At 41.8% G+C, this 20,712-nt stretch overlaps 1 protein-coding gene across 1 annotated transcript; it reads left to right on the top strand.

Moving 5' to 3' along the window:
• The first annotated feature begins 7,975 nt into the window (after positions 1–7,975).
• Positions 7,976–20,486, top strand: PLAC9 (placenta associated 9). Its single transcript, XM_026711047.2, has 4 exons — positions 7,976–8,277; positions 14,788–14,873; positions 17,309–17,429; positions 19,590–20,486. Exons 1-4 carry the CDS (start codon positions 8,223–8,225, stop codon positions 19,598–19,600), a joined length of 273 nt encoding a protein of 90 aa, XP_026566832.1. The 5' UTR covers positions 7,976–8,222; the 3' UTR covers positions 19,601–20,486.
• The last annotated feature ends 226 nt before the right edge of the window (positions 20,487–20,712 follow it).

The following is a 20,712-nucleotide window of genomic DNA, read 5'->3' on the forward strand; positions in this document are numbered from 1 at the left end:
TGTGCCACCTGTGGCACGCATGCCATAGGTTCGCCATCACGGCCCTAGGCCGTTTTAGACAATAGCTCCCCAGTCTCTTCTGAAAAACCTCCAGCGATGGAGTGCCTACAACTTCTGGAGGCAAGTTGTTCCACTGGTTAACTCTCCTAACTAAAGTCGTTCTAAAGGCGCCAGTCCTCTGGAATTGGATCGTTTTCGAGAGCTCTTTGGCCAAATGGAAAATGCCAGGCTGGAACAGAGGAGAGTTGGTAAACCCTGAAGAACACCAAGGAGCAGACACCCTCAATCGGTGGAGAGATGACCAACCAACACCAACATGAGAGCCAAAGAGCATGTCATTCTTTTGGCTCAGGGCTAGAGTGTTTTTTTGCCTACCCCACACCCTGCGAAGAACAGAGGATTTGACCGGATGCCAAGTGCAAATAGTGCTGGGGTACGAGAGCAGTCGTACGGCTGGAAAAAGTGTGCAGGGCAGGGTTGGGAAAAAAAAGAAAAAGAAGGAAGGAATTTTGAAAGGCAGGAAAGAAACCACGTTCACAGCAATGTTGCCTGAAAGCCCTTCTGTCTGAAAGCAGCTTCAGTTTTGGAAAGGAATCAATGCACAGAGAGGTTTTGAAGAGTGGAATTTCTATCAGCGTTTAGGATTAGTAGCCTATAATTAGGACTGCCACATCTAGGGTGTAAATAACCAGATTACTACTAATTGACAGCAAAAGTAATTTTCTCTCTCTCCCTCTCTCCCTCCTTCCTTCCTTTCCCTTCTCTCTTTCTCCCTCCCTCCCTTTCTCCCTCCCTCTTTCACTTTCTTTTTCTTCCTCTTTCCCTCCCTCCCTCCTTTCTTTCTCTTTCTCTCTCTCTCTCCCAGATATGGTATTCAGCCGGTTTGGACCGGTTCTGGTGTACCGGTTGCGGAAATTTTGAGTAGTTCGGAGAACCGGCAAATACCACCTCTGGCTGGGCTTGCCCACTTGCCCCCCGCTTGTAGGTCTCCTATATTCCCTTGATTTTTAGCTGTCAGAATCTATAGGAAAAAAATTGGAAATCCACCACTGCTCTGTCCCTCCCTCTCTCTCTTTCTTTTTCTCTCTTCCCCTCCCGCTTCTCCCTCCCTCTCTCTCTTCCAGTCATCGATAAACTGGAGTTGTAATGAGCTCTTCTTTCATGTCTAAATGCAATTATCGGGGAAGAGTAAAGTGGACTGCTTGTTCAAGCCACTTGCAAGTAGCACAGAATTTTCAATTATTCAATAATAATAATAAAAATAATAACAACTACTACTACTACTACAACTACAACTACTACTACTACTACTACTACTACTACTACTACTGCTACAAATAACAATGCCAATTGAGTTCCACTTCTGCATTCATGGAGTCTTCATGCAATTGGAAATTATTTGTCTTTTTTTGCATTTTGGGTGTCTTTTCAGTGTTCAGTGTAGCTGATGGTCTCCCGTTCAAGTGCTAACTGGGGCCAATCCTGCTTCGCTTTTTTGAGGCCAAGTCAGACCAACTAAATACTGCCCTCTGGTGGACATTCCACAAAAAAGGAATCTGTTTTTCTCAACTTTGGCAAATTTAAGACCTGAGGACTTCAACAGCGCTAGCATTTAGACTTATAAACTGCTTTACAGTGCTTTACAGCCCTCTCTAAGCAGTTTACAGAGTCAGCCTCTTGCCCCCAACAATCTGACTCCTCATTTTACCGACCTCGGAAGGATGGAAGGCTGAGTCAACCTTGAGCCTGGGGAGATTTGAACTGCCGAATTGCAGGCAGCCAGCAGTCAGCAGAAGTAGCCTGCAATACTACACTCTGACCACTGCGCCACCGTGACTCAAGTCCCAGAATTCCCCAGTCAGCAAGGAATCTCATTATGTAATTCCTGAATTCTTTTTTGAAGAGATAAACAAGTCTAACCAAGGTTTATCTAATACAGGTAGCCCTCGACTTACAAAAATTCATTTAGTGACCATTCAAAGTTACGATATCACTGAAAAAAGTGACCCAACTAGGTAATATCATCGGTGCTAGGAGGAGTGGGGCTCTTGGTATTCTCCAGTTTTGAAGAACAAGTCCTTCTTCTCTGTGACAGCCCCTCAAGATAGGTGTCATATCCTTTTTTCAATAGACTGGGCATACTTAGTTCCCTCAACAGTTCATGGTTGAGAACATTTAGTTGGATGGTTGGAGAATATTTCAGTTCAACAATGAGAAAAGGCTTTCTCAACAATGAACTATAGTCACAGCAACCCAAAGGAATAAAGATTTGGGTGGTAGATTTATGGCACATTAAAAAAAAAACACACATTAAAAATGTGGCACATTAAAAAAAAAAAACAGGATTCTATTCCAGCAGGAAAAACAACTAGATCTTGTTTTGGAGTAATCATATTTCTGAGGTATATTTAGATCTCCCATTGCTCAAAATTGCATGAAGTATTAATACTGCTTGATAAATCCTTAGTAGGACCCCGTCCGGAACCCTGCATCCAGTTTTGGTCACCCCATTACAAAAAGATGTTGAGAGTTGGGAAAAAATACAGACAATTGCAACTAAGGCAATTAAAGACCTGGAGACCAAAACATATGAAGAACGGTTGCAGGATTTGGGTTTGGCCAGTCTAGAGAAAAGAAGGATTAGGAGTGACATGATAGCAGTATTTGAGGGGCTGCCCCAAAGAAGAAGGGGGTCGAATTATTCTCCAAAGCACCAGAAGGCAGGACAAGAAACAACATATGGAAACTAATCAAAGAGAGAAGCAACCTGGAATTAAGGAGAAATTTCCCAACAGTGAGGACAATTAAACATTAGAAGACCTTGCCTCCAGAAGTTGTGGGTGATTCATCACTTGTCTGGAATGGTGTCGGATCTCTTGCTTGAGGGAAGGTGGTGGGCTGGGTTAGAAGACATCTAAGGTCCCTTCCATCTGTATTCTGATTGATTGATTGATTGATTGCTCCAAATCAAGGAATGAAGGAATGAAGCAAACCTCCCCAAAAAAGGAGACCAAAGGAGGAGACCAAAGATTTATCAGCGTGAGAAGCCATTTAGTAGATACTGTTAGGCAAATCTCTCTGCCTCACCTCAAGGCTACTTCAGATCTCACTTTTTCTAGAGATAGTGCAACTCCGAGACTTTTCCAGGTCATGCGGTCTCCTAGACAGAGCGGTTTTTGATGAGATTTTGGACAAAGTTTAACTATGGTGATAGTGATTACCTTGCCAAAGAGTAGCCATCCTTGGTTTAAAATTAACTGTGCCTGGGGTCAGATCCCTTTAGCTTCTTAAGACAGGATAAACTGGAAAAGGAGCTATAATTACCCCAACTCTTCGTTCCTTCCACGGCTCCTAAGAAATCCTCTTATTTTGTACCAGACAGATGCAGCAAATTTTGCATGTCTTGAAAAGGGAGCATTTGCCCAGAATTACCAGAGTAACATTTAACTATCCATCTTAGATTTGGAAGCAAATTGAGAGCCTTATTATTCAACGGCACAACATTCAATAAAATTCATGGCCTTCTTCCCTGGCATACCCTTGGCTTTCTTTCCCCTTACCCTGACCTTCTAATCTTGTTCAATCCCTTCCAATCCTCTTCAATATTAAAGAATTAATATTGAATGTTCCTGTTGCTCCATCATTGGAGGTTTCCAAAAAGAGATTGTGCAGCCATTTGTCCCAAATGGTCTCCTGCTTGGGCAGGGAGTTGGACTAGAAGACCTTCAAGATCCCTTCCAACTCTGTTATCCTCGCATGATGTTGATGGCCGTCTGAACGTTCTGTTGAAGATTTGAACCAGAAACTGGTTCTCTTCTCTTCTCTTCTCTTCTCTTCTCTTCTCTTCTCTTCTCTTCTCTTCTCTTCTCTTCTCTTCTCTTCTCTCCTTTCCTCTTCTCTTCTCTGTTCTCTTCTAATCCTCTTCTATATTCTTTTCTAATTCTCTTCTCTCTTCTCTTCTAATTCTCTTCTCTTCTCTCTTCTATTGTCTTCTAATTCCCTTCCCTTCCCTTCTCTTCTCTTATCTGCAGTCCAACCCAACTTCTTTTGGGTAGTGCAAAAATGGAAGGTTGTGTTAATTCACACACTCCCCACGTTCCCAGATGGGTAGGAAATGCTGGTGTCACTTTATACTGAGCTGTTTTCCTAATATGGTGAAAATATGAGGGACTCGCTATGTTTTGGAATCAAAAGGGAGGCCAGCAAGCATTAAAATAATATTCATTCCTAGCCAACACTTAATTCCATCCAAAAAGACATCAGCAACATTTTCAGCAAATTCCAAAACAGTTAATTTTCTGTGTTTTGCTTTCATGTCTACAGGAAGTCCTTGAAGTATGACCACAGTTGGGACTGGAGCTTTCGTTGTTAGGCAGTGCAGCCATTAACTGAGTCACCCCTGATTTTACAAGCATTTGTGCCCTGATCAGGAACCATCATTTTATTTCTTGTGAAATGAATCTGGTTTCTCCCATTGACTGTGGTTGTTGGAAGGTTGCTGGAAGATTGCAAATGGCAATCACATGACCCCAGGATGCTTCAACTGTTACAGATACAGATTAACAGAGTTGGAAGGGACCTTGGAGATCATCTAATCAACCCCACCCACCCCCTGCCCAAACAGGAGACTACACCATTTCTGACAAATGGCAATTCAGTCTCTTCTTGAAAGCTTCCAGGGATGAAGTTCCCACAACTTCCGAAGGCAACTTCTGTTCCATCGGTTGACTGTTCTCACTATCAGAAAGTTTCTCCTTATTTCCAGACTGAATCTCTCCTTGATCAGTTTTCATCCATTGTTTCTTGTCTGGCCTTCGAATGCCTTGGAAAATAGCTTGACCCCCTTCCTTTCTGTGGCAGCCCCTCAAATATTAGAAGACTGCTCTTCTGTCTCCCCTGGTCCTTCTCTTCCCTAGACTAGCCATGCCTGGTTCCTGCAACCGTTGACTGTCATTAATATATCCCAGTTGCCAAGCAACCAAATTTTAATTAATGATTATGAAGACACTGCACCACTCATAAGTGTGAGAACTGGATGTAGCACACCTTTTTCAATGCTCTTGCAACTATAAATAGTCATTAAACAAAGCACATGTTGTGTCTTTAACTCAGTTGTACATGGAACTCACGTACCAATGGCTTACACTCACTGCTGAACAAAGTTAAGGATCAATTAGGTTTGTTAATCAGGATTATACAAAGAGCTAAAATAAAGGAGAATATTTGTACCTTTGGGTTGAAATGAGAGGTCTTCGGTGCTCTCTGAGCTTCGTTATCTTCTTGCAGACGTCTCATTACCATGCTAGGTAACATCATCAGTGCTAAGGACCTAAAAGAAAGTTTCTTTTGGTCGGTAGGAAGAGCTTTCTTGGGATAATATCAGCTTTAAGTGGACTTGCAATTTGTATTTGTTTGTATATTGCATTTGTTTATTTGTCTCAGCAGGTGGCAGCACAAAGCTGATTTTTTGGGGATTTGGGAACTAAGCAGGGTTGGAAGATGTTAGCATTTGGATCAGGAACCAAAAGGAAATGCCAGATTTAGGAAGTAAAAAAAAATCTAAACATCATTGCCAAGAAAAAAATAAATATGTGGACATTTTGACCTTCCTTCCTTCCTTCCTTCCTTCCTTCCTTCCTTCCTTCCTTCCTTCCTTCCTTCCTTCCTTCCTTCCTTCCTTCCTTCCTTCCCTCCCTCCCTCCCTCCCTCCCTTCCTTCCCTCCCTCCCTCCCTCCCTCCCTTTCTTCCTTCCTTTCTTTCTGTTTTATTTGTAATTTTCCTTTAACAACCATACATATTTTGTGGACGGTGTATTGACTGGGTCAGTATACTTTTTATACAATGATAACAATAATAATACAATTCAACACACATAATCATAGTCTTCCAAATTCTAACCTTAATATGCACATTGTAGTTATGCTAGATTCTTTTATACATCAGTGTATATAATACTGTTTTCCCAATTTGTACTCATCCCTCCCCGGATTTGTTGGGGTTGTTGTACATCTTTGTCTTTAAATAATACAATTCTTTCTCCCTTTCTCCCTAAATATATTTAAACATCAATAACATTTCTTCATACAGTGTATTTGTTGTCCCCTCCCGAGTTACTAATATTTTAATCTTTTGAATGTTACTCAATGTTCCACAATAATTCCAATATCACAACTTTCTAGAAACTCCAATAAGACCAATTATTGATCGGGTTTAATCAGTCCTGGGATTTTCTTAATTTCAAACAGGCATGTTTCTACAGGTTTTCACCCTCATGCATGCACGCTCTCTGCATGCCCTCTGCTGATCTGTGAATGCCGTACGTCTTGTTTGAATTCCTTGAAGGAATTCCATTGGGACACCTGGCCCGAAACCCCTGGAATTTGATCAAACATCGTATTTATGGGCTGTCACCGATTCTCTGCTTAAAACCGTTCCATGCAAAATGAGCAAATGCTTTTCCAAATTTGTCCCAGACTTTTTCCAGAGAGATGAAGGGAAGTTGAAGTTACTGTTGCTCTATCTCTGGAAGCTTTTGAGAAGAAACTGGACAGCCGCTTGTCTAGGATGGTAAGGTCTCCTGCTTGAGCAAGGGGGTGGGACTAGAAGACCTTCAAAGTCCCCTTCCAACTCTGTTATTCTATGTTCTATGAATAGCTCTCATCCCCAAAGACCCTTTTGGCCTTCTACTTATGAAAGAATCGTTGCATGGCTTAATTTATGATCGTCACGTTTTCTCCCCTAGTAAACAGGATGTCAAGATTCAGTGCAGTTCAGTGGTAGGACTCAAATTTTTACTACCTGCTCTGTGGGGTGTGGCTTGGTGGGTGTGGCTTGGTGGGCGTGGCAGGGGAAGGATACTGCAAAATCCCCCTTCCCTCCGAACCCCACTAACCTGCTTTCCAGCTCCGTTCTCCTGTGCAGGGCAACAAAAAAAGACCCAGCTGATCAGCTGGGACTCAATAGGAGGCAGAGAAGAGATGGGGGCGGGGCCTGTCAGAGGTGGGATTTGCTGGTTCTCTGAACTACTCAAAATTTCTGCTGCTGGTTCTCTAGAACTGGTCAGAACCTGCTCAATAACCACTTCTGGTGCAGTTATAACTTCAGACCATGCCTAAGTGAATGGCTGTATGATGAGAACTACCTGTATCTAGTTTTTTGACACTTTTTTTGCAACTCTATAAAAGAGCAATAGCACTTAGACTTTTAGACCACTCCAGAGGTGGTATTCAGCTGGTTCTGACCAGTTCTGGAGAACTGGTAGCAGAAATTTTGAGTAGTTCGGAGAACCAGCAAATCCCACCTCTGACTGGAGATTTTACAGTACCCTTCCCTTGCCATGCTTACAGAACCGGTAATAAAATAATATGTGAATCCCACCACTGGGTCGCTCCATTGTGCTTCACGGCAGTTCATGGATTCATCTAGCCATTCTGTTACCCGCCTACAAAATGGAGGCGTGGAGTGGAATACAACAGAAAAAAACGAAATAAATCCCTGCTGTAGGATTTTATTTTATTTTTATTTATTTATTTTAATTTGTCAAGCATGCATGAGAAAACAAGTATAAGTGTGAACACAACATATAAACATATACGTATAAACGGGTATGAGTATACACATAGTAAATGAGTACGAGTAAATGGGAACAGTAGGACAGGGATAGTAGGCAAACTGGTGCGCTTATGCATGCCCCCCTCTGAGGAATGGGGTGAGGTCCGCGGTAGACAGTTTGAGGTTAAACTTTTGGGGGGGTTGAGTTTGTAACAACAGAGTCAGGGAGTGAATTCCAGGCACTGACCATTTCAAATTCAGGTTGCCCTTCAAAGTTGAGCTGAATTCCTGTTAATGGTCTCTGCTTCTTTCTCTGCATGCTAAAAATTGCCTCACATTATAGACCAATTCCCTCTTCGATGTGACCAGCAGAATGTTTTCAGTGCCTTCCCTTCACCAGCAAGCAAAAATTCAGAAATCCATACTCTTTCCTGCGGCAGATGTGGCTCAGAATGAGCTCGATGGAGAACTAGACCCTGTGTTGTTTGAAGGTGGGGAGGAAAAGGGAGGGGAGAAAGCAAGAGAGCTACGTAAGAAATTTGGCTGAGCTCAGAGCTCTTTTTTTTTTTTACCAATCCCAGCTATTTGGCCAAAAGTTGATCCTGGGGAAAAAAGCTATTCATTTCTCGTCATCTGCTAAAGCAAGAGAGAGGGACAGAGGCTGCGAAATTATGCTTTGCACTGTGTCTCTTCTTTTACTCTTCCTATTAAACCATCAAGACCCAGGTAAGTGTTTTTAAAGCTTGCGATTCTCAGCGTTAATTTCCAAAGGCAAAATAATCGAGAGGGTCTGCAGTTAAATAAAGGTGTTTGTTTAGATTCGTTTAAGTGGATGGCTTTCCCAACAAAGGAAACCTGCTCTTTAGTTAAAGGGAGGCTATGTTTTACAGGGGAAAACTAATACATTTAGGGAAGATTGGCAAGTACTTGAAGACTTTCCCAAATCTTAAGAGATATATCAACAAAAAAAGTAGCTAAGTCAGAGGATTATCCCCTTTGTAGATGCAACTGCTGTTGCTGGAAACACCTTTGAGTGTGAGAGTTTTCCGAGGAAGCTTTATGGATAGGAAAGTCTTGGTGGCCCCCAATTAATAGCGAAGTTAATCAATCAACATTCCATCTTTTCCTTGGCTAATACATTAAATAAGAATTTGCTGTCATGATGTCTCCTGAAATAAATAGCACAGCAGCTATGTGGAATGTTTCACAAGAGAGCAAATCGGATACTCAAATGGGCAGGAATGGTTTTGAGGCGTGTTTGTGTCAGATAAGTTTGACAAGTTGTCCTATAGCCAAAGCCAAATTTTAGGAAGGTTTCAAGCCTGTCATTATTTACCTGGAAGTAAATATTGTTATATCCAGTGTATACACACAGAGCTCAAAGCAATGTTTCCATGTCTTTCAGTGGGGTATTTAGCCAGAACATAAAAGTTCTCGCTGACATGACTCATTGTATATACACAGATACAAATGCACAAATGACATTACAACATTTCTGTTTTCTTCCCCAAGGAGAACATTTCTAGTCTTGCATAGAAAGTTCTACAGAAAAAGGGAGGGTCGCTACCATCACCAGTATCTCTGAATAGCAATGACACCATTTTATCGGAGAGTTACGTAGGCAATCCTGTGCAATGTTCAATTTAAGTCAAGTCTGATTCTTCACAGATCCATTGATGTGGTTTTCTTGCTTGATGTGGAAGTGGTTTGCCATTGTCTTCCTTCTAAAATATGCTTTTGGGGATTCCTGATGGTCCCTCCTCCAAATCCTGACCAAGGTTCAACCCTGCTTGGTTTTCTTAACCAGTCAAGGTCAACTAGATGCTTTGTTGGCTTGTCAAAAACACCAGAATCCTATAAAAACTTTTGTGGCTCTTTCATGGTACCAAAGGAAGTTTTGAATTAAACTTTCGTCTCTGCCAAATCATTTTTGGTGTTCTAAAAATTGCTCACCTGTCTTTACAAAGCTCAAAGCTATACTCCAAAGGCCAAAGGTCATCAAAATCGATATATGCATGCCCCAATCCTAGTTTAGAGGCAAAAAGTTGAAAGGTTGCTAAAAAGTAAGCAAATCTTTTATCAGTGTGATTTTTCCCATGCTATTTTTCCCTGCGACAAACAAGAAAAACAGGGAAAACTTTGATCTCACCTTTGTAGTTGCCATTTTGATTTGACTACACTTTGTCCATTCTCCACAACCAGGAAGCCACCAAGATCTGAATTTGATTTGGAGCTCCAGCTGTTCCTTCCCTCCTTCCTGCCTCCCTCCCCCTCCTTCCTAATTTCATTTAATTCCTTCCTTCCTTCCTTCCTTCCTTCCTTCCTTCCTTCCTTCCTCCCTCCCTCCCTCCCTCCCTTCCTGCCTGCCTGCCTCCTTCCCTCCTTTGAGATTTATTGATTTATCACAAATTCATTTAATCATTTTAGGAGAACATAGCATTGTAAAGTTTGAGAACCGAAGCAGAAATCCATTTTCCTTTTCAGAACCTTTTCAAAGGTTTCTGATCTTGGTGCTGTATAACCACCACATTCTTTACAGCGTTGTTATTCTAGGCTTAGACTGAGAAGCAATCAGGAATGTATCTTAAAATAACTGCATGGAATATTTACTCTGCTGTCCTGAGGCAGGGAACATATTTTCAATAAGCCAACATAAATTAAAGGAGAACTTAACACCAGGAACCTGTTTCCACTACAACTGTGGCCTTACTAGACTTGTATGTTTAAATATTTAATAACTTTAAATAACTCTACAGAAAAAGGGAGGGTCGCTACCATCACCAGTATCTCTGAATAGCAATGACACCATTTTATCGGAGAGTTACGTAGGCAATCCTGTGCAATGTTCAATTTAAGTCAAGTCTGATTCTTCACAGATCCATTGTTGTAGTTTTCTTGCTTGACGTGGAAGTGGTTTGCCATTGTCTTCCTTCTAAAATATGCTCTTGGGGATTCCTGATGGTCCCTCCTTCAAATCCTGACCAAGGTTCAACCCTGCTTGGTTTAAAAATATTTGTATATAGTGTTTGGGGAGCTGCAAACTTTAAAAACAAAAAGGATTCTGAGGGAAAGTTATAAGCAGATTTTATTAAGAGACCCAAGTTCTCACAGAACTGTTAGAAGAATTAGAGTAAAATATAAAGGTTTTTTTTTAAAAAAAACAAACCCACGATATATTAAGGGCAAAGTGTTATAATCCAAAAAAAAAAAAACATGAATTCAATGTTCTTAAAACTATGTGAGTGTCTGAAAACAGATTTATTTGCTTTCTGGGCACCCAAGCAAGCATAACCACAGCAGACACTTGTTTAAGCCAAGATCATTTTTAACTCCACTGATGTCATCTATTGGAGAGAGGATACCTTCGCCAGTAGACAGGCCAGAATGGAGTGAATCAGACCATCTTACGGTAACAATAGACGGTTGATCTGTTTACAGAGGAACTCCATCCCATTCCAAATTGGGGTGCTTTTTGGCAATATCTGGACTTGTGTGGACAAGTCCAGGTGTTCATCTCTGTGTCCTCATGGTCCCATGTCTTCTTTTCCCAACAAAACAGAATAACCAACCCAACCCAACCAAAACCAACCAAAACCAAAACCAAACTAAACAAAACCCATTCTAAATTGAGAAGAGAATAAATTGCACCTAACCCCATTTGCATAGGTGAGCTGGATAAACAAAACTATCCTTTAGCCAAAAACAATTACCTCGTTTGCCAGGATGGTCTTTCCCCCCAAAACCCAAACTTTTCTGTAAAATAATACATTAATAGTGGCTGGCATCTCCTTGCCCTATGCCATAATGGAACCGAACAGAATAATAGCACTGAAAGGGACCTTGGAGGTCTTCTTGTCCAACCCCCTTTTCAAGCAGACAAGTGGCTACCCTATCTCTTCTTGAAAGCCTCCAGTGGTGGATCACCCACAACTTCTATCCCATGACTAATTGTCCTCCCTGTCAAGAAATTTCTCCTTAGTTCTAGGTTGCTTCTCTCCTTGCTTTCTATGTATTTGTTTTAAAACGGTTTTGTTTAGAAAAATTGTTGGGTCAGAAGCAAGGGGTTTCTAGCTGGGGAATTCTGGGAGCTGGAATCTGCTCGTCATTTCAGAAACCCTGCTCTGCATCGTTACTCATTTTGTCACTCAAGAAATTCCCGTGAGATTGCTAGGAAATGCCACAGTTCCTTGGCAGGGAATTCCAGCATCTAAATCTTACTGAACATTTCAAGAAAGCAATTACCTTGCGTGGAAGCGACTAGGCTGTCTTCTCAAGAAATATCCTCTGGAGGAGACAGTGATCTCAGCAGTCCAATTGTCTCATCTGCAGTCATAGTTTTTGTGTGTGACAAACATCCATTTCTCATTCTTGGCTGTTATCCACCAAAAACATGGTTTTATTTGCTCTGGAATAAAGCCTGCACTTCATCCATTGAAAAACTAACTTGCTTTCTCCTTGACCTAACTCAAAGGATCCTTCCCTGGTTCCCAGAAGATAAAGAGGGAGGCGGAATGAAGTTCAGACCTGAAAGATTCTATTACTATAAATGTAAAACAAAAAATAGCATTATCTCAAAGGTGCTTTTTGAAAAGGCAACTTGATTTTTTCCCTTGAGGAAGGAGGAGGAGGAGGAGGAGAAGAAGAAGAAGAAGAAGAAGAAGAAGAAGAAGAAGAAGAAGAAGAAGAAGAAGAAGAAGAAGAAGAAGAAGAAGAAGAAGAAGAAGAAGAAGAAGAAGAAGAAGAAGAAGAAGAAGAAGAAGAAGAAGAAGAAGAAGAAATTTTGCTTCTCATCCAAGAAACTTCATCAGTTTTGATGAAGCTTCTTGGATGAGAAGCGAAACTACTTCTTCTTCCTCAAGAAAAACAACAACCCAGTTGCCTTTTGAAAAAGCACCTTTGAGACAACTATTAACTGGGGGACTGAGAATCTCCACAGACAAAACAACACCAGTGTTCATAATTATAGCTTCCTAGTCTGGTCTTCCTTGTGAAGGGCCATCCTCAGCATTATTTGCAATTGCTTATGAAGTCAGGAATGGCTGCTGGGTCCTTTCTTCTAATTATTAGTTTTGGAGAAGCAATCCTGGTTTTTATTTCGTGAGAAGAAGAGAGGCAGGGCTGAAGCATTCACCATGGGCATCCATGGTGGGCTTGTCAGGATGCCTTGATTATCATTTAATTGATGAAGTCCTCACACATGCAATGTCATTGTGGCTTCTTGGATCTCATAAAACTTGGATCTTCTTCGCTACATAAACATGGTAAATCAAGCCAATGATGTCTATGGAGGTTCTCCAGGTCATGGTTGTCCCAAAGGTGCTTTTCCAAGAGGCAACTGGACTTTATTATTCTTTGAAGACATTTTGCTTTTCATCGAACATTTTGGATGAGAAGTGAAACATCTTCAAAAAAATAACAAGAAATCCACTGGCCTCTTGAAAAAGCATCTTTGGATCAAGCAATGATATTACAATCATTGGTACGGTACGTTTCACAGTGGAAAGTTTCTTGATTTCATTGCATTTATGAGTTTAATATTTCATTGCACAAGTGCAGGCAGGTGTAATAGAAACAGAGTTGGAAGTGATCTTGAAGGTGCTTGAATAGGAGATCCTATACCATTTCAGACAGGTGGCTATCCAGTCTCTTGTTAAAAGCCTCCAGTGATGGAGCACTCACAACTTCTAAAGGAAATTTCTTCTCAATCTGATTTATTTCCATCCATTGTTTCTTGTCCTTCCTTCTGTTTGGATAATAGATTGACACCCCTTTTTTGTGGCAACCCCTGAAATATTGGAAGACTGCTTACCCCCTTGAAATATATCTCCCTTACCTCCTGTGTTGGATGGGTGAAGTGGCCAGATTTGGAATCTGCAGATGTTTTTTCAGCAGAACTGAGAGGTATTTCAATAAAGAGAAATCACGGTGAAGCAGGAGGGTGTGCCGAGTAAGGACTGAAATTGGCTCGGTGTGTTCTCAGTGGCCCATGAAATTCCAAGCAGATGTTGGGATCTCATGTGGAAAAAATTATTTCGCTTGCACTGAATTCTCTCTTCTTTTGCATTCCCCTAGCAGGAAAGTTTTCTCTTGTTGGCCATAACTCAGGTTAATTATTACGTAGTTTGAAGGTTAATTCCGGAACCAAGGGGGAGAAAAATGCAATTTACCTTTTCTTCTATCTATTTCTATTGCCAAAGAATTTGCCTTCCTCTTTCAGCCTAGGCTGACCTATCTTGGAACACATCGATGTCTGACACAGAGCATCTCTTAACCTTTAATGCCTTGTTTCACAGTTGGATAACTAGCCTCTGCAACCCAACTTGATGTTGGATTTCTACCAGAGGAGATGACCACACCTAACCGGTTTGGTCGATTCTAAAAAAGCTTAGCCAGGTCTAACCAGGCAATCTCAAATCACTAGTCTGGGAAGCTGGAGGAACAACACAGAAGAAAGTCGTGGCAAGTCAAACTGATGTTGTTGCCAAGGAAAAAAGAAACATAGACATATCCATGGACTGCAGTCACCCTGAGGGCTAAATATGAGAAGTTATAAACCCGGTGCCAAGTTATAAGCTTGGCAGTCTATGCTTTTTACAATCATCAAACTTGCTTTCATTTTATAACAACATGATGGGGGGAAAAAATCCTCCATAAAGTGGCTTTTTTATTTTCAGAAAAGGCTTTGTTGAAAGTCTCTTCCATTTCATTCCTTGGAGTGTGGAGAATAGTTTTCAAACCTTCTTTGAAACCAATTCCCTGATGTTGAAAGCAGCAAGATGGACATAGTTTTGGTTTGTTCTCCTCATTCTTAAGTGGGTGGGGACTCAACGACAAACCAGATTTAGTCCTTGATGGACGTCCAAGGAATTACAAAGGAGAGCTTTTCTTGCTCTTTAATCACAGTTCATTATTCTTCCTTAGTGGGGAACTTATTCTGCATTTCTGAGGCAAGAGAGAGAGAGAGAGGGAGGGAGGGAGGGAGGGAGGGAGGGAGGGAGGGAGGGAGAGAGAGAGAGAGAGAGAGAGAGGAACCATTCAGAAGAAAACAAAGGAAGTAGTATTTCCAACTTCAAAAAAGGACTAATGGAATCTGGGATTTTTCCAAGCTAGGGTTCATTAACTTAAGCTACGCTTGGAATACAGCATCCAGTTTTGGTCACCACGATGTAAAAAAAAGGATGTTGAGACTCTAGAGCTTTAAAGCTGTGAGATCATTTTGCTTTTCTCCTTTTCTAGTTGCTGCTGATCCTGCTGCCTCAGAGCAAGATGACTGGTGTGATAACCCCAGCAGCACCCACAAGCGCTTGGATGCTATCCAAGAGGTAACAAGATGCAATGGATCAAAACGCAGGGTGCTTCTTATCACCACTTCCCTGCAAAGGATGGTCCTTATTCCATGGGGCAAACTGAAGCGCACAGTTCTGGAATTAGGTTGCAGGAAATGCAAACAAAAACCCAGAAGATCTAGAGCAGCATTTCCCAACCTCAGCAACTTAAATGGTGTGGATGTCAACTTTCAGAGAAAGGGAAGTGATCTGTTGAGGTTTTAGGAAGGAAGGGAGGGAGGGAGGGAGGGAAGGAGGGAGGAAGGAAGGAAAAGACAGATGAAGAGGGAAGGAGGGAGTGATAAAGGGAAGGAAGGAAGGAAGGAAGCATGGAAGGAAGGAAAAGACAGATGAAGAGGGAAGGAGGGAGCAATAAAGGAAAGGGAAGGAAAGAAAGAAAGGAAGGAAGGGAGGGAGGGAGGAAGGAAGGAAGGAAGGAAAACACAGATGAAGAGGGAAGGAGGGAGTGATAAAGGGAAGGAAGGAAGGATGGAAGGAAGAAAAAGACAGATGAAGAGGAAAGGAGGGAGCAATAAAGGAAAGGAAGGAAGGGAGGAAGGAAGGAAGGAAGGAAGGAAAGGAAGGAAGGAAAGGAAGGAAGGGAAGGAAGGAAGGAAAAGACAGATGAAGAGGGAAGGGGAGAGCAATAAAGGGAAGGAAGAAAGGAAGGATGGAAGGAAGGAAGGAAAAGACAGATGAAGAGGGAAAGAGGGAGCAATAAAGGAAAGGAAGGAAGGAAGGAAAGGAAGGAAGGAAGGAGGGAAAGGAAAGTGGAAGGAATGAGGGAGGGAAGGAAGGAAAGATGGAAGGAAGGAAGGAAGGAAGGAAAGGAAGGAAGGGAAGGAAGGAAGGGAAGGAAGGAAGGAAAAGACAGATGAAGAGGGAAGGGGAGAGCAATAAAGGGAAGGGAGGAAGGAAGGATGGAAGGAAGGAAGGAAAAGACAGATGAAGAGGGAAAGAGGGAGCAATAAAGGAAAGGAAGGAAGGAAGGAAAGGAAGGAAGGAAGGAGGGAAAGGAAAGTGGAAGGAATGAGGGAGGGAAGGAAGGAAAGATGGAAGGAAGGAAGGAAGGAAAGGAAGGAAGGGAAGGAAGGAAGGAAAAGACAGATGAAGAGGGAAGGGGAGAGCAATAAAGGGAAGGGAGGAAGGAAGGATGGAAGGAAGGGAAAGACAGATGAAGAGGGAAAGAGGGAGCAATAAAGGAAAGGAAGGAAGGAAAGGAAGGAAGGAAAGGAAGGAAGGAAGGAAGGAAGGAATGAGGGAGGGAAGGAAGGAAAGAAGGAAGGAAGGAAGGAAGGAAGGAAAGAAAGAAAAGACAGATGAAGAGGGAAGGAGGGAGCAATAAAGGAAAGGAAGGAAGGAAAGGAAGGAAGGAAGGAAGGAAGGAATGAGGGAGGGAAGGAAGGAAAGAAGGAAGGAAGGAAGGAAGGAAGGAAGGAAGGAAGGAAGGAAGGAAGGAAGGAAAGAAAGAAAGAAAAGACAGATGAAGAGGGAAGGAGGGAGCAATAAAGGAAAGAAGGGAGGAAGGAAAAGACAGATGAAGAGGAGAGGAGGGAGGAGAGAAAGAGGAAGGAAGGGAGAAAAGAAAAAAACAGATGGAAAGCGACGGAGGAAGAAAGGATTTGAGTAGCAAATTTAGGAACATCACTTTTACATTAAAGACTGGGGACCTGCTAATGAAATAGACAAAAATGAGTTATATGATCCAAAGTATTAGAAAAAAAACTGCATTTGTTCAGTTCAGCTCAAGTGGTGATTCCTAGCTCATCCTGAGCCATTGTGAAAGAAGTTGAGCAAGGTCAAATGTGATTTACACTTCAATGGAAATCCACTAATGAGCAAATGGTTAAGAATGTTCCTTTTCCATTCAGAATTAAGTCAGAGTGTGTTGATTCTGAGGCACATGTTATCCAGTGTCGCAATGGATACAGTCTTGGATTAAGGACTTTCTTGTTTAAACCTCAAGTAGAGTCTTGCACAAGAGCAATACTTATTCTGGCACCACTGACTATTCCCCTTGATAAATTGTTTGAATAGAAAAAGAGGCATTTGCTACAAACTACAGCTTGGAGATTGTGTGATCTTGAGCAAAACTTGCTTCTAACATCAACAATCTGTTGACAGAAGCAACCTCGGTCAAAATTGTTCGGAATCCTTTCTCATTTTCCTATTATTTGCAATTAACAGATTACTTGGGGGCTCTATTTATACAACTTTCTGAACCTGATTCATGAATTAACCTACACAGGTTGCACAAGAAACTAAATTAGAGGCTCACCAAAAAGGTTGGGTTTCCATAACACTTTAAGCCACGAAGAAACCAAATCAGGGTTACCACTAACCTTAGCATGTTGGGTGGATGAGTTACGAGGTCTTAAGCTTGCATTAACAAGGCCAATAAGTTCCCCCAATTCCTTCTCTCCTTCCATCAGCAATTGGAAAAAACAGTTGAGCACTTGGACTCCGAAGTCAAGTCACTACTCAACGATGTCAGTGAAACTGCCTGGACGAAGCCGCTTGCTCCTGGGACCCCTCTGATAGATCTCTTCGGAGGTAAGAAGTGGAGCTGAGCTTGTTGAATGTCACCACCCAATCAACGAGTAGAGAAATGGAGTGTATGAGTTCTTAGAAGTTCTCCAACTATTTTGAAGGCACGATTATTCCCTTTTTAGGAGCCTTGCTACTGAAAATGCCCTCTGGGAGGGTTCCACCAATGTGTTGAGGGTCACGTAGGATGGATTTGAAATATGGGTTTTGTAGTACTGCTGCACTGGCAAACTAACATGGTTTTACCCAGGGGTGGGATTCTCCCAATTCGGACAAGTTCGGATGAACCCCTAGCTCCGATGATCAGCTGGCAAAGAACCGGTTCTCTCTGATAATTATATGGGCCTGCCCACCCCTGCGCTGTACTTACCTATATCCTCTCAGCTGATTTGCGTGACCGAACAGATTGCCATTCCTCAGCTGTGTTACTCCCCAGTAGTAACATAGCAGATAAGGTTTATTTGGAAAGCTGTTCACACGAAGCACATGATCACCGAACCAGTTGTTACACCAGCAGCCTCCCACCACTGGGTTTACCCAGAGGCACTTTCCAAAAAGCAACTTTGTTTTTTTTTCTTGAAAAGGTTTCACTTCTCATCCAAGAAGCGTCTTCAGTTCACTGAACCTCCTACAAGTTGAAGCTTTTTCACTTCAGTACAGAAGACGCTTCTTGGATGAGAAGCAAAACATCTTCAAGGGAAAAAAAACCAAGTCCAGTTGCCTTTTGGAAAAACACCTTCAGGACAACCATGACCTGGATGACTGAGTATCTTCCATAAACCTGGGTTTACCTTCTTTGATTTAGCTCACATTTTAAATATAACCTTGCAAGAATGGAATGTTAAGTCCATCCTCAGTGGACCTCGGTGTCTTCCCTAGAGATGAAAAGGAAGTCAAGGAGGCCGCAGAATGTGGAACAGAATCATGTAAAATGAAAGAGGGATGTACACAACATTTAAATACATCAACCTTAAGCTAAATGCAGCTAGGAATATCCTGGCACCATTAGATACAGGGATGGGAACGTAAGAATAGCTCCTTCACTCCATGAATCAAATGTCCTTTGATGAATAGATAGCTGACTTTGGGCCCATAGCTTAAGCTGGGTAATATCTTAAACATCAAAGAGCTGTGATGGTGCAGCAATTAGAATGCAGTATTGCAGGCTAAGTCTGCCCACTGCCAGGAGTTCGATTCCCTCAATCCTGAGTCAATGTTGACCCATCCTTCCTTCCTTTTGAGGTCAGTAAAATGAGGACCCAGATTGTTGGGGGCAAGGTTCTGACTCTGTAAACCACTTAGAGAGGGTTGTGAATGATATATAAGCCTAAGTGCTACTGCTATCTTCCTTCCTTCCTTCCTTCCTTCCTTCCTTCCTTCCTTCCTTCCTTCCTTCCTGCCTGCCTGCCTGCCTGCCTGCCTTCCTTCCTTCCTTCCTTCCTTCCTTCCTTCCTTCCTTCCTTCCTTCCTTCCTTTCCTTCCTCCTAAAGGTGGACCCATCCTTCCGAGGTAGGTAAAATGAGGACCCAGATTGTTGGGGGTAAAGTGGTATATAAGTCTAATTACTATTGCTATCTTCCTTCCTTCCTTCCTTCCTTCCTTCCTTCCTTCCTTCCTTCCTTCCTTCCTTCCTTCCTTCCTTTTCTTCCTTCCTCCTAAAGGTGGACCCATCCTTCCATCCTTCCGAGGTTGGTAAAATGAGGACCCAGATTGTTGGGGGTAAAATGGTATATAAATCTAATTGCTATTGCTATTGCTGTCTATTCTTGGACAGAAGATTAGAAGAATGTGCTAGCATTATAAGACAGAATGAAAAAGGTAAGAGAACATCCTGGAGGAACACAGTTTCAAACCACTTCTACATTATTCTTGAAATGTGACCACGTATCCATCAAGAGTTGACTTGACCACATTGCTTTAAAAAATAAAGATTTTTTTAGCAAGCAGAAAGGCTAAAGGCCTCTGAAAATCTGCTTCATATAAGAAGTTGAACTTTGGAATAGTCTACAAAGTGGTTGAAGAAGGACGAACAATTTGCAGAAGGCTTTCTTTTTTCCTTTTGGTTATTGGAAAGACCGGACTGAATGTTATTCATAGCTGTCTTTGGTCGATGGCTTTTGCTATGCTTGAAAAAGTGATTTACCCAGCTTCTTTTTCTTTTCCTAGATCCTAGTTGAGCTTCCAGACGACAGCCTGAAAATCCAGATTCTGAACTTTCCATCACCAGAGCCAGCCTTCAAGTTGCCTTTTGCATCAACCTTGAAACCAAAGTGGTCTTATAAAGTGCTGAGTAAACATTTGTCATGTCAGTACAAAATCTGTCCCTAGGTATAGTAGCACCGGCTAATGTTTTTTAGTAGACGAAACAGAGTAGGGCTTGCTTAGTCCTTGAACAGGAGACCAATAAAACTAGATTGGGAAGTTGAAAATAAAATTTAAAAAATTCCCAAAGACTCAGATTTTATTCTGGTAAAATAATTTGGCCTTCCATTCAAAATGCAAGAGGGAAAAACAATACCAAGGAGCTCCAGAAGAAAGACTTGGATTCAGGTCAGAGGCTTATATGAAAATGTTGAGCTTGACCTTGTTAAAAGTTGTTTCAAGGGATTTTCTAGAAAGCCAAACCTTAAAATGTAATAACTAAAAATGTTCTTTGCCCCAGATGGTCAAAAAGAAAAAAAAGAAGAGACAAGGCTGCAACACTGGAGGTTTTTAAGAAGAGATTGGATAACCATTTGTCTGAAATGTTATAGGGTCTCCTGATTGAGCAAGGGGTTAGACTAGAAGACCTCCAAGGTCCCTTCCAACTCTGTTATTCTATTACTTGAAACTTAGCCTACCACAGTCATTCGAGACAATGAGATGCCCAGCATATAAATTTAATAAATAAACAAATTTAGTCAACTTGTAAAACAACTTCCCTAGTGGGCATTTGGACAAACAGCCATTTGGGACTGGCCAATTGGTAAGCCTGCTCTTTCTACACTGCGCTTCTATCTTTCCCAGTCTGTATTAGCTATGTGATTTGACTTAAAGAGCTATTAAAGTAAGCACTTCCCTGTTGCTGACGTCTCTGGTACACCTCTTTGTCCAGTGATGAGACAGGATCATCGTCAGGTAAAAATAAAGACCTGTTTGCCTCTATTTTCATCTCCCATGCTGGATGAGAACAGTTTAAAAATGAGCAATGCAGGAATACTTGTTAGCACGGTCTAATTTATGTGCCTGAAGCAACTTGTCTGCTACATCTTGCCCGTCAACAAACTTCTTCATTCAACCACAACAACAC

Source organism: Pseudonaja textilis, chromosome 4 (genome assembly GCF_049901715.1).
Source record: "Pseudonaja textilis isolate UNSWEBS1 chromosome 4, rPseTex1.2, whole genome shotgun sequence".
NCBI classification, from domain to species: Eukaryota; Metazoa; Chordata; class Lepidosauria; order Squamata; family Elapidae; genus Pseudonaja; species Pseudonaja textilis.

What these genes read in the sequence shown, in the direction of transcription:
- PLAC9 (XM_026711047.2), top strand. Translation starts at nt 8,223, where the DNA reads ATGCTTTGCACTGTGTCTCTTCTTTTACTCTTCCTATTAAACCATCAA. An exon ending in ATTAAACCATCAAGACCCAG is followed by an intron (nt 8,278 to 14,787) that starts GTAAGTGTTTTT and finishes CTCCTTTTCTAG; the next exon opens with TTGCTGCTGATCCTGCTGCC. An exon ending in GCTTGGATGCTATCCAAGAG is followed by an intron (nt 14,874 to 17,308) that starts GTAACAAGATGC and finishes TCCTTCCATCAG; the next exon opens with CAATTGGAAAAAACAGTTGA.